This window comes from Oncorhynchus mykiss, chromosome 3 (assembly GCF_057628025.1).
Source record: "Oncorhynchus mykiss isolate SJ-2025 chromosome 3, ASM5762802v1, whole genome shotgun sequence".
Lineage (NCBI taxonomy): Eukaryota > Metazoa > Chordata > Actinopteri > Salmoniformes > Salmonidae > Oncorhynchus > Oncorhynchus mykiss.
In genome coordinates, this window is record NC_143024.1 from 50,718,774 (window position 1) to 50,731,982 (window position 13,209).

The 13,209-nt window shown below is 44.0% G+C and overlaps 1 protein-coding gene across 41 annotated transcripts in view; it reads right to left on the reverse strand.

Moving 5' to 3' along the window:
* LOC110519948 (E3 ubiquitin-protein ligase MYCBP2) overlaps positions 1-13,209 on the reverse strand; it is a 344,341-nt gene that overhangs the window by 202,148 nt on the left and 128,984 nt on the right. For all 41 annotated transcript variants that reach the window (XR_016494672.1, XR_016494675.1, XR_016494673.1 and 38 more), the window contains one exon: positions 626-745. Coding sequence is in view for 37 of the 41 variants with exons in the window: in XM_090229470.1 (XP_090085596.1) it covers positions 626-745 (120 nt within the window). In the remaining 4 variants the exon portion in view is untranslated. The remainder of the gene's footprint in view (positions 1-625; positions 746-13,209) is intronic.

Below are 13,209 nucleotides of genomic sequence, written 5' to 3' on the forward strand. Positions count from 1 at the left end.
AGGCTTGCCATAAGTGGGTTGAATACTTGACTCAAGACCTTTCAGCTTTTTATTTTTATTTAATTTGCAAAAATATCAAAAAACATAATTACACTTTGACATTATGGGGTATTACGTGTAGGCCAGTGCCCAAAAAATATATATTTAATCCACTTTAAATTCAGGATGTAACAACAAAATGTGGAAAAACTCAAGTGGTGTGAATACTTTCTGAAGGCACAGACTAGCTAAATTAGCTATGTTATGAACACAACTGATCTGCTGTCAATAGCAGAATATGACTTGAGAGCAATTGTAATGACAGTCCCAAGACAGTCCCTGATTAGCAAGGATTAGTCTGTGTTTAATTGAATTGCGTATTAAAAATACAAATTGATATCAGGGTTTTCTCGAGCTTCCTACAAAAATGCTACTGAGGTAGCAACAGCAACCAAGGGGATGGGGCTTAGCGAAGGGTACATTCCTTTAACTATTTTTATTGAAAGACCTTTATGACCTATGGCAATTTGATGTGGCCAGAAGACACTCCTCAAAACAAAGTATTCCTCTTGTGATCAAACACCACTGAGGAAGAGATCAAAGAGGAAGCAGGAAGTGAGTAATAGGGTGTGTCCGGGGGACCTACCTGAATGGTGGAAGCCGCAGCTAACCTGCACAGCTCTCATCTCGCAGTCGAAGCGCACCGCCCCCGGGGGATAAGTGGTGATCTTACTGGCGTCCTTTTCCCCTCGCTCACTGTTCCCGTCTGCAAAGGCAAACAGGCCATCAGTCAGGTAGACAGAGGGAAGGAGGGAGCAGGGAGGAGAGAGGGGGTGGGGATTAAGAAAGATGAAGAACTCTGTTGGTAGCTTCAGAGATGGGTGTCTCGATCGCAACAGTAGTAGCCCTGGAGCAAGAAAGAGAGGGAAGCTGGAAGGAGCAAGTGATTCTGAGAAAAGAGGGAGAAAAGGAAGGACAACGGTCATGCAAAAATAAGATAAAAATAAGGTAAAAGCTCTCAAAACCTCACAGAGCAGGACCTCTCTTTGTGGGAAGACATTTGGTGGGGGGGTTTGTTTCAACTTCAACGGGAAGTATCACTTGCAGGTGCGTTTGACTCCTAACTACACAGCAACAGGATCCAGAGCTTAGTGTGGTTCTTTCCAGCTGCATTTATTTAAAAATGTTCTGAAAATAGTGTCATACCTGTTTTGTATAAAAGTGTAATGTGAGTTTGGTGAGTCAATGGCTTTCATAGGGGTCCTATTGTTTCAGAGGTCATCATGGTGGATGAGAGGAACCGGGTGGATGAACACCCATGCATTAGTGATCATAGAACAGTGTTTCTCAACCCCATGTTATAGCAAGGACTGACATGTTATGGTCTCCCTCTTTTTATACTGAACAAAAATATAACATAACAATTTAAAAGATTTTACTGAGTTACAGTTCTTATAAAGAAGTCAGTCAATTGAAAAAAATTCATTGGGCACTAATCTATGAATTTCACATGAATGGAAATGTAGATATGCATCTTTTGGTCAGACATATAAAAATACAAAAGCAGGGTTGTGGATCAGAAAACCAGTCAGTATCTGGTGTGACATCCATTTTCCTCATGCACTGCGACACATTAAGATGTAATGTCACATTCACAAGTACAGTTAAATGCCATTCTTGCAAATTCAAAACCCAACAATGCAATAATCAATAACAATTGAGAAAATGGAGTGTTTGTGTGTTGGAGTGACAGTGTTTGTGAGTTTGTAGGAACCTGTGAGTGTGCATAGGGACAGTGCAAATACAGTGCCTTGCGAAAGTATTTGGCCCCCTTGAACTTTGCAACCTTTTGCCACATTTCAGGCTTCAAACATAAAGATATAAAACTGTATTTTTTTGTGAAGAATCAACAACAAGTGGGACACAATCATGAAGTGGAACGACATTTATTGGATATTTCAAACTTTTTTAACAAATCAAAAACTGAAAAATTGGGCGTGCAAAATTATTCAGCCCCTTTACTTTCAGTGAAGCAAACTCTCTCCAGAAGTTCAGTGAGGATCTCTGAATGATCCAATGTTGACCTAAATGACTAGTGATGATAAATACAATCCACCTGTGTGTAATCAAGTCTCCGTATAAATGCACCTGCACTGTGATAGTCTCAGAGGTCCGTTAAAAGCGCAGAGAGCATCATGAAGAACAAGGAACACACCAGGCAGGTCCGAGATACTGTTGTGAAGAAGTTTAAAGCCGGATTTGGATACAAAAAGATTTCCCAAGCTTTAAACATCCCAAGGAGCACTGTGCAATAATATAATAATAAGATAATATTGAAATGGAAGGAGTATCAGACCACTGCAAATCTACCAAGACCTGGCCGTCCCTCTAAACTTTCAGCTCATACAAGGAGAAGACTGATCAGAGATGCAGCCAAGAGGCCCATGATCACTCTGGATGAACTGCAGAGATCTACAGCTGAGGTGGGAGACTCTGTCCATAGGACAACAATCAGTCGTATATTGCACAAATCTGGCCTTTATGGAAGAGTGGCAAGAAGAAAGCCATTTCTTAAAGATATCCATAAAAAGTGTTGGTTAAAGTTTGCCACAAGCCACCTGGGAGACACACCAAACATGTGGAAGAAGGTGCTCTGGTCAAATGAAACCAAAATTGAACTACAATGGAACTACAATCTACAATGGAATGGTTCAAAAATAAACATATCCAGGTGTTAGAATGGCCAAGTCAAAGTCCAGACCTGAATCCAATCGAAAATCTGTGGAAAGAACTGAAAACTGCTGTTCACAAATGCTCTCCATCCAACCTCACTGAGCTCGAGCTGTTTTGCAAGGAGGAATGGGAAAAAAAATTCAGTCTCTCGAAGTGCAAAACTGATAGAGACATACCCCAAGCGACTTACAGCTGTAATCGCAGCAAAAGGTGGCGCTACAAAGTATTAACTTAAGGGGGCTGAATAATTTTGCAAGCCCAATTTTTCAGTTTTTGATTTGTTAAAAAAGTTTGAAATATCCAATAAATGTCGTTCCACTTCATGATTGTGTCCCACTTGTTGTTGATTCTTCGCAAAGTTCAAGGGGGCCGAATACTTTCGCAAGGCACTGTATATAAATAAAACGGTAAATAAAAGACAGAAGGTTAACTACGATAGTCCGTGTATCTATTTGGTTAGCTATTTATTTGTCATATTTCTTGAAGCTGTTCAAGAGACTGTTGGTGTCAGGATTGATGCACTGGTACCTCTTGCCATGCAGCAGCAGAGAAAATAGTCTATGGCTTGGGTGGTTGGAGCCTGAATTCTTCAGGCCTTCTTTTCACACTGCCTGATATAGAGGTCATGGATGGCAGGGAGCCCGGCCCCAGTGATATACTGGGCTGTCCACATAACCCTCTGTAGTGCCATGCGATCGAGGTCAAAGCTATTGCCATACCAAGCAGTGATGCAGTCAGTCAATATGCTCTCAATGGCACAGCGGTAGAACCTTTTGAGGATTTGAGGGCCAACGCCAAACTGGTGTAGGTGTAGACAGTACCGTGAAATACTTGCAAGCACTTAACCAACAGTAGAGAAAATAAAAATACCCCCCCCCCCCCAAAAAAAAGGAATACAAGTAATAAATAATTAAAGAGCAGAAGTAAAACAACAATAGGGAGGCTATACAGACATGGAAAAAAGTTTTGAGAATGACACAAATACACTGCTCAAAAAAATAAAGGGAACACTAAAATAACATCCTAGATCTGAATGAATGAAATATTCTTATTAAATGCTTTCTTTCTTTACATAGTTGAATGTGCTGACAACAAAATCACAAAAATGATCAATGGAAATCAAATTTATCAACCCATGGAGGTCTGGATTTGGAGTCACACTCAAAATTAAAGTGGAAAACCACACTACAGGCTGATCCAACTTTGATGTAATGTCCTTAAAACGAGTCAAAATGAGGCTCAGTAGTGTGTGGCCTCCACGTGCCTGTATGACCTCCCTACAACACCTGGGCATGCTCCCGATGATGTGGCTGATGGTCTCCTGAGGGATTTCCTCCCAGACCTGGACTAAAGCATCCGCCAACTCCTGGACAGTCTGTGGTGCAACGTTGTTGGTGGATGGAGCGAGACATGATGTCCCAGATGTGCTCAATTGGATTCAGGTCTGGGGAACGGGCGGGCCAGTCCATAACATTAATGCCTTCCTCTTGCAGGAACTGCTGACACACTCCAGCCACATGAGGTCTAGCATTGTCTTGCATTAGGAGGAACCCAGGGCCAACCGCACCAGCATATGGTCTCACAAGGCGTCTGAGGATCTCATCTCGGTACCTAATGGCAGTCAGGCTACCTCTGGCGAGCACATGGAGGGCTGTGCGGCCCCCCAAAGAAATGCCACCCCACACCATGACTGACCCACCGCCAAACCGGTCATGCTGGAGGATGTTGCAGGCAACAGAACGTTCTCCACGGCGTCTCCAGACTCTCACGACTGTCACATGTGCTCAGTGTGAACCTGCTTTCATCTGTGACGAGCACAGGGCGCCAGTGGCGAATTTGCCAATCTTGGTGTTCTCTGGCAAATGCCAAACGTCCTGCACGGTGTTGGGCTGTAAGCACAACCCCCACCTGTGGACATCGGGCCCTCATAACTCCCTCATGGAGTCCGTTTCTGACCGTTTGAGCAGACACATGCACATTTGTGGCCTGCTGTAGGTCATTTTGCAGGGATCTGGCAGTGCTCCTCCTGCTCCTCCTTGCACAAAGGCGGATATAGCGGTCCTGCTGCTGGGTTGTTGCCCTCCTACGGCCTCCTCCACGTCTCCTGATGTACTGGCCTGTCTCCTGGTAGCGCCTCCATGCTCTGGACACTACGCTGACAGACACAGCAAACCTTCTTGCCACAGCTCGCATTGATGTGCCATCCTGGATGAGCTGCACTACCTGAGCTACTTGTGTGGGTTGTAGACTCCGTCTCATGCTACCACTAGAGTGAAAGCACCGCCAGCATTCAAAAGTGACCAAAACATCAGCCAGGAAGCATAGGAACTGAGAAGTGGTCTGTGGTCACCACCTGCAGAACCACTCCTTTATTGGGGGTGTCTTGCTAATTGCCTATAATTTCCACCTGTTGTCTATTTCATTTACACAACAGCATGTGAAATTTATTGTCAATCAGTGTTGCTTCCTAAGTGGACAGTTTTATTTCACAGAAGTGTGATTGACTTGGAGTTAAATTGTGTTGTTTAAGTGTTCCCTTTATTTTTTTGAGCAGTGTATTAATTTTCACAAAGTTTGCTGCTTCAGTGTCTTTAGATATTTTTGTCAGATGTTACTATGGAAAACTGAAGTATAATTATAAGCATTTCATGAGTGTCAAAGGCTTTTATTGACAATTACATGAAGTTGATGCAAAGAGTCAATATTTGCAGTGTTGACCCTTCTTTTTCAAGACCTCTGAAATCTGTCCTGGCATGCGGTCAATTAACTTCTGGGCCACATGATGGCAGCCCATTCTTGTATAATCAACACTTGGAGTTTCAGAATATGTGGGTTTTTGTTTGTCCACCTGCCACTTGAGGATTGACCACAAGATCTCAATGCGATTAAGGTCTGGGGAGTTTCCTGGCCATGTACCCAAAATATCGATGTTTTGTTCCCCGAGCCACTTATCACTTTTGCCTTATGGCAAGGTGCTCCATCATGCTGGAAAAGGCATTGTTCGTCACCAAACTGTTCCTGGATGGTTGGGACAAGTTGATCTCGGAGGATGTGTTGGTTCCATTCTTCATGACTGTGTTCAGAGAAAATGACCCCAGTCCTCAGCAGTCCAATCCCTGTACCTTTTGCAGAATATCAGTCTGTCCCTGATGTTTTTCCTGGGGAGAATTGGCTTCTTTGCTGCCCTTCTTGACATCAGGCCATCCTCCAAAAGGATTTGCCTCACTGCGCGTGCAGATGCACTCACACCTGCCTGCTGCCATTCCTGAGCAAGCTCTGTGCTGGTGGTGCCCCAATCCCGCAGCTGAATCAACTTTAGGAGACGGTCCTGGCGCTTGCTGGACTTTTTTTGGGCGCCCTGATGCCTTCTTCCGCTCTCCTTGAAGTTTTTGATGATCAAATGAATGGTTGAATTAGGTGCAATCTCAACCATGGTTGACAGAGGAAGAACAATGATTCCAAGCACCACCCTCCTTTTCAAGTTTCCAATCTGTTATTCGAACGCAATCAGCATGACAGAGTGATCTCCAGCCTTGTCCTCGTCAACACTCACACCTGTGTTAATGAGAGAATCACTGACATGATGTCAGCTGGCAGGGCTGAAAATGCAGTGGAAATTTTGGGGGGGGGATTCAGTTCATTTGCATGGCAAAGAGGGACTTTGCAATTCATCTGATCACTCTTCATAACATTCTGGAGTATATGCAAATTGCCATCATACAAACTGAAGCAGCAGACAGTGAAAATTAATATTTGTGTCATTCTCAAAACTTTTGGCCACGACTGTATACATGGGGTACTGGTTAGTTAAAGTGACTATGCATAGAAAATAACAGAGTAGCTGCAGCGTCAAAGTGGGGGGGCAATGCAAATAGTCTGGGTAGCCATTTCATGATACGTTCTGGAGCCTTATGGATTCGGGGTAGAAGCTGTTTAGAAGCATTTTGGACCGAAACTTGCCGCTCCGGTACCGCTTGCTGTGCGGTAGCAGAGAGAACAGGGGTGGCAGGTGGCCTAGTGGTTAGAGCGTTGGGCCAGTAACCGAAAGGTTGCTAGATCGAATTCCCGAACAGACACTGTTCCAAGGCCGTCATTGTAATTAAGAATTTGTTCTCAACTGACCTGCCTAGTTAAATAATGACTAGGGTGGCTGGAGTCTGACCATTTTTAGGGCCTTCCTCTGACACGGCCTGATATAGAGGTCCTGGATGGCCGGAGGTCGCGCAGTTGCCATACCAGGCAGTGATGCAACCATGCTCTCGATGGTGCAGCTATAGAATGAGTATCTGAGGACACATACCAAATATTTTCGGTCTCCTGAGGGGGAATAGGCTTTGTCGTGCCCTCTTCACAACTGTCTTGGTGTGTTGGACCATGATAGTTTGTTGGTGATGTGGACACCAAGGAAATTGAAGCTCTCAACCTGTTCCACTACAGCCTGTCGATGAGATTGGGGGCGTGCTCGGTCCTCCTTTTCCTGTAGTCCACAATCATCTCCTTTGTCTTGATCACATTGAGGGAGAGGTTGTTGTCCTTGCACCACACGGACAGGTCTCTGATTTCCTCCCTATAGGCTGTCTCGTCGTTGTCGGTGATCAGGCCAACCACTGTTGTGTCATGGGCAAACTTAATGGTGGTATTGGAGTCAAGCCTGGCCGTGCAGTCATGAGTGAACAGTGAGCAGAGGAAGAGGACTGAACACGCATCCCTGAGGGGTCCCATTGTTGAGGATCAGCGTGGCGGATGTGTTGTTACCTACCCTTACCAAGTCCCGTCAGGAAGTCCAGGATCCAGTTGCAGAGGGAGGTGTTTTGTACCAGGGTCTTTAGCTTAGGGATGAGCTTTGAGGGCACTACGGTGTTGAATGCTGAGCTGAAGTCAATGAATAGCATTCTCACTTAGGTGTTCCTTTTGTCCAGGTGTGAAAGGGCAGTGTTGAGTGCAATAGAGATTGCATCATCTGTGGATCTGTTTGGGCGGTATGCAAATTGGAGTGGGTCTAGGGTTTCTGAGATAAGGGTGTTGATGTGAGCCATGACCAGCCTTTCAAAGCACTTCATGGCTACAGACATGAGTGCTACGGGTCGGTAATTATTTAGGCAGGTTACCTTAGTGTTCTTGGGCACATGGTGGTCTGCTTGAAACATGTTGGTATTACAGACTCGGTTAGAGACAGGTTAAAAATGTCAGTGAAAACACTTGCAAGTTGGTCAGTGCACACTCGGAGTAGACGTCCAGATAATGTCTGGCCTTGCGGCTTTGTGAATGTTGACCTGTAGGTCTTACTCACATCGGCTGCAGAGAGCATGATCACACAGTCGTCGGGAACAGCTGATGCTCTCATGCATGTTTCAGTGTTACTTGCCTCGAAGCGAGCATAGAAGTAATTTAGCTTGTCTAGTGTAAATCCCGCTTGTCAGACTCATTAAAGAAAAATTCTTTTTCCAATTCAAGGTGAGTAATCGCTGTTCTGATGTCTAGAAGCTCTTTTCGGTCAAGAGAAGGTAGCAGCACCATTATGTACAAAAAAGTTAAAGCGAAAAAAAGAAAAAAAAACAGCAGTTGGTGAAGTGCCCATAAAACAGCAGCTATCCTCTCCGGCGCCAATATCCCTGTCCTCTTATCTCGGTGGGTGAGGAATTGAGATTGTGTCATCTATTAATCTGTTGGGGCAGTACGCAAATTAGAGTGGGTGGCTGGGATGGTGGAGTTCATGTGTGCCATAACCAGCCTGTCAAAGCACTTCATGAATACAGAAGTGAGAGCTACAGGGGGGTAGTATTTGTGGCATGAAGCCTTAGAGTTCTTAGGAAGCGGAATGATTGTGGTAACTTTAAAAACAAAGGGGATTACAGAATAGGACAAGGAGAGATTGAAAAATGACCATGAATATATGCCTACCAGCTGTTCTGCGCATGCTCTGAGAACACGCCCTGGAATACATCGGGACCCGCAGACTTGCGGGTGTTGACCTGATTAAAGACCCTTCTCACGTCGGCATCGGAGACCGAGATCACCCAGTCCTCTGGGTTGGTGACGGCCCTCACACCCAGCTTGATGTTGTAGTAAGGAAATCAGAAAATTTAAATAAATGCATTCGGCCCTAATCTATATATTCAACATGACTGGGAATATAGATATGCATATGTTGGTAACAGATACCTGTGGATCAGAAAACCAGTCAGTATGTGGTGACCACCATTTGCCTCATGCAGCGCATCACAACTCCTTCGCATTTGAGTTGATGAGGCTGTTGATTGTGGCCTGTGGTATGTTGTCCCACTCTTCAATGGCTGTGCGAAGTTTCTGGATATGGGCGGGAACTGGAACATGTCGTACATATCGAACCAGATCATCTCAAACATGCTCAATGAGTTCAATGCGTGACATGTCTGGTGAGTATGCAGGCCATGTCCGGTGAGTATGCAGGCAATTTTCAGCTTTCAGGAATTGTGTACAGATCCTTGTGACATGGGGTCGTGCATTATCATGCTGAAACATGAGGTGATGGAGGTGGATGAATGGCACGACAATGGGCCTCAAGGTCTTGTCACGGTATCGCTGTGCATTAAAATTGCCATCGGTAAAATTGTGTTCACAACGGTAACATAAGCAAACCGCTCTCCCACACGATGCCCTTTACATGGTCTGTGGTTGAGAGGCCGGATGGACCTACTGCCAAATTCTCTAAAACGACATTGGAGGCGGCTTACGGTAGAGCATTCAATTCCTTGGCAACAGCTGTTGTGGACTTTCCTGCAGTCAGCATGCCAACTGCACGCTCCCTCAAAACTTGAAACATCTGTGGCATTGTGTTGTGTGACAAAACTGCACATTTTAGAGTGGCCTTTTATTTAACATTTTCCTTTCGCCTCAAGAGGGGTGCGAATTCGGGTACACGATCACACCCTCTCCCCTTGATGCTTTACCTTTATAATAGCATTATATCCTATATTTAACTAAGTGACATGCTATAGAAAATCCATCGTCCCTCAGTCTTTTCTATTCAGTGTCAATACCTCTCAACCATCAACTGTGGGGTGGAAGAGGGAAAGATCGTAGTATATAACAATCCTAATGGGTTAACCAATGTGACATACTCATCTCAATTAAGAATAGTCTCTTTCACATCTTCCATCTGCACTTTCCTCTAAAACGTAGTTTATTGCTTCCAAATATAACCACAGGGCACCGACACCATCTATTTATACCGATTAGTGACTATCCATGGAGGATATTTCAAATGCACCCTGTTCAGATATAAACAACTTAATTATTTCATTTATGGCTATAAATACTCTATTGAAAGCCTATGCTGACGTCTGGGATGACGTGAAATAAGCGCAATTGGTGTCAGAAGTCGATCCGTCACATCTTCTATCTGACCTACCTATCCCATAATTGTTGAGGCGCTATGACAACACCTACTGTTTCACCTGCATCTAATTCTGGTGTCAGACGACAGCCACTGAAAGAAAAATCTACTCTCCTGCTTAGAGATTGTTGTTCAATCGAGTTAAACTGATATAGATTTTTCTTTAACAAAAGTACTGTGTTGCCGTCCTGTGTAACAATCATGCTGTTTAGCTTCTTGATATGTCACAACTGTCAGATGGATGGACTAAAGTGCTGAATAAGAAGAACAATTAATGTAATAGGCACCCAATTGTTTCCTTTTCTCTCTCTCCCCCGGTTCACCCTTTGTATTGATACTAATGCACCAAAGAAAGAGGAAACCTATTTAGAAGGGTCTTTGCTGAAAGGGGCAATCTGCTGGGCCACTCAAGGATTTTCAGAGACTTGTCCCGAAGCCACTCCTGCGTTGTCTTGGCCGTATGCTTAGGGTCATTGACTGGGGCAAAGGCAGGTTTTCATCAAGGATCTCTCTGTACTTCTCTCCATTCATCTTTCCCTCAATCCTGAATAGTCTCCCAGTCACTGCTGCTGAAAACAATTCCCACAACATGCTGCCATCACCACGCTTAACTGTAGGGATGGTGTCAGGTTTCCTCCAGACCAGACGCTTGGCATTCAGGCCAAATAGTGTAATCTTGATTTCATCAGACCAGAGAATCTTGTTTCTCATGATCAGAGTCCTTTAGGTGCATTTTGGCAAACTCCAAGCAGACTGTCATATGTATTTTAGTGAGTGGCTTCAAGCTGGCCACTCTACCATGGGTGTCCTTCTGGAAGGTTCTTCAATCTCCACAGAGGAACTCTAAAGCTCTGTCAGAGTGACCACCAGGTCACCTCCCTGACCAAAGCCCTTCTACCCCCGATTGCTCATTTTATCAGGGTGGCCAGCTCGAAGAAGAGCCTTGGTGGTTCCAAACTTCTTCCATTTAAGAATGATGGAGGCCACTGTTTTTGGGGGCCTTCGATGCTACATAAATGTTTTGGTACCCTTCCCCAGATCTGAGCAACGACACAATCCTGTCTCTGAGCTCTACAGACAATTCATTCAAAATCATGCGATGGTTTATCTCTGACATCCATTGTCAACTGTGGGAACTTATATAGACAGCTCTGTGCTTTTCTAAATCATATCCCATCAATTGGGATATACCACAGGTACCAACCACAGGTGGACTCCAAGTTGTAGAAACATCTCAAGGTTGAACAAAGATATACTTGAGCTCAATTTCTTATAGTAAAGGCTCTGAATTCTTATGTAAATCAGGCCTTTTTTAGTTTCCACTTTGTCATTATGGGTTATTGTGTATAGATGAATGAGGAAAACGCTTTATTTAATCAATTTCAGAATAAGGCTGTAACAAAATGTGAAAAAAAAGTGAAAGGGTCAAAGTTTGGACAGGCTATTTCTTTATTTTTATTATTTTCTACATTGTAGAACAACATCGAAGGCATCAAAACTATTAAATAACAGGGTTTAATGTAGTAACCAAAAAAGTGTTATTTATATACAATATATTTGAGATTTGAGATTCTACATTCGCGCTACCCTCTGCAGTGCCTTGCGGTCGAAGGACGAACAGTTGCCATACCAGGCAGTGATGCAACCCATCAGGATGCTCATGATGGTTCAGCTGTTGATTCCATATGTGTTATATCATAGTTTTGATGTCTTCACTATTATTCTACAGTCGTGGCCAAAAGTTTTGAGAATTACACGAATATTAATTTTCACAAGATCTGCCCACTCTGTCTTTAGATATTTTTGTCAGATGTTACTATGGAATACTGAAGTATAATTACAAGCATTTCATAAGTATCAAAGGCTTTTATTGACAATTACATGAAGTTGATGCAAAGAGTCAATATTTGCAGTGTTGACCCTTCTTTTTCAAGACCTCTGAAATCTGTCCTGGCATGCTGTCAATTAACTTCTGGGCAGCCCAGTCTTGCATAATCAATGCTTGGAGTTTGTCAGAATTTGTGGGGTTTTGTTTGTTCACCAGGCTCTTGACGATTGACCACAAGTTCTCAATGGGATTAAGGTCTGGGGAGTTTCCTGGCCATGGACCCAAACTATCGATGTGTTGTTCCCCGAGCCACTTATCGCTTTTGCCTTATGGCAAGGTGCTCCATCATGCTGGAAAAGACACTGTTCATCACCAAACTGTTCTTGGATGGTTGGGAAAAGTTGATCTCGGAGGATGTGTTGGTACCATTCTTTATTCATGGCTTTGTTCTTAGGCAAAATTGTGAGAGCCCACTCCCTTGGCTGAGAAGCAAACCCACACATGAATGGTCTCAGGATGCTTTACAGTTGGCATGACACAGGACTGATGGTAGCGCTCACCTTGTCTTCTCCGGACAAGCATTTTTCCAGAAGCCCCAAACATTCGGAAAAGAGCTTCATCAGAGGAAATTACTTTACCCCAGTCCGCAGCAGTCCAATCCCTGTACCTTTTGCAGAATATCAGTCTGTCCTGATGTTTTTCCTGGAGAGAAGTGGCTTCTTTGCTGCCCTTCTTGACACCAGGCCGTTCTCCAAAAGGATTCGCCTCACTGTGCGTGCAGATGCACTCACACCGGGGCCTGCCCTTTAAGTGCAAAGCAATGATGGCGGCACGTGTTTCCTTGCAGGTAACCATGGCTGACAGAGGAAGAACAATGATTCCAAGCACCACCCTCCTTTTGAAGCTTCCAGTCTGTTATTCAAACTCAATCAGCATGACAGAGTGATCTCCAGCCTTGTCCTCATCAACACTCACACCTGTGTTAATGAGAGAATCACTGACATGATGTCAGCTGGTCCTTTTGTAGCAGGGCTGAAATGCAGTGGAAATGTTTTTTGGGGATTCAGTTCATATGCATGGCAAAGAGAGACTTTGCAATTTATTGCAATTCATCTGATCACTCTTCATAACATTCTGGAGTACATGCAAATTGCCATCATACAAACTGAGGCAGCAGACTTTGTGAAAATTAATATCTGTGTCATTCTCAGACTTTTGGCCACGACTGTACAATGTAAAACAAAAAATAGTTTTAAAAGATAAGAAAAACACTTGAATGAGAAGGTGTTCATAA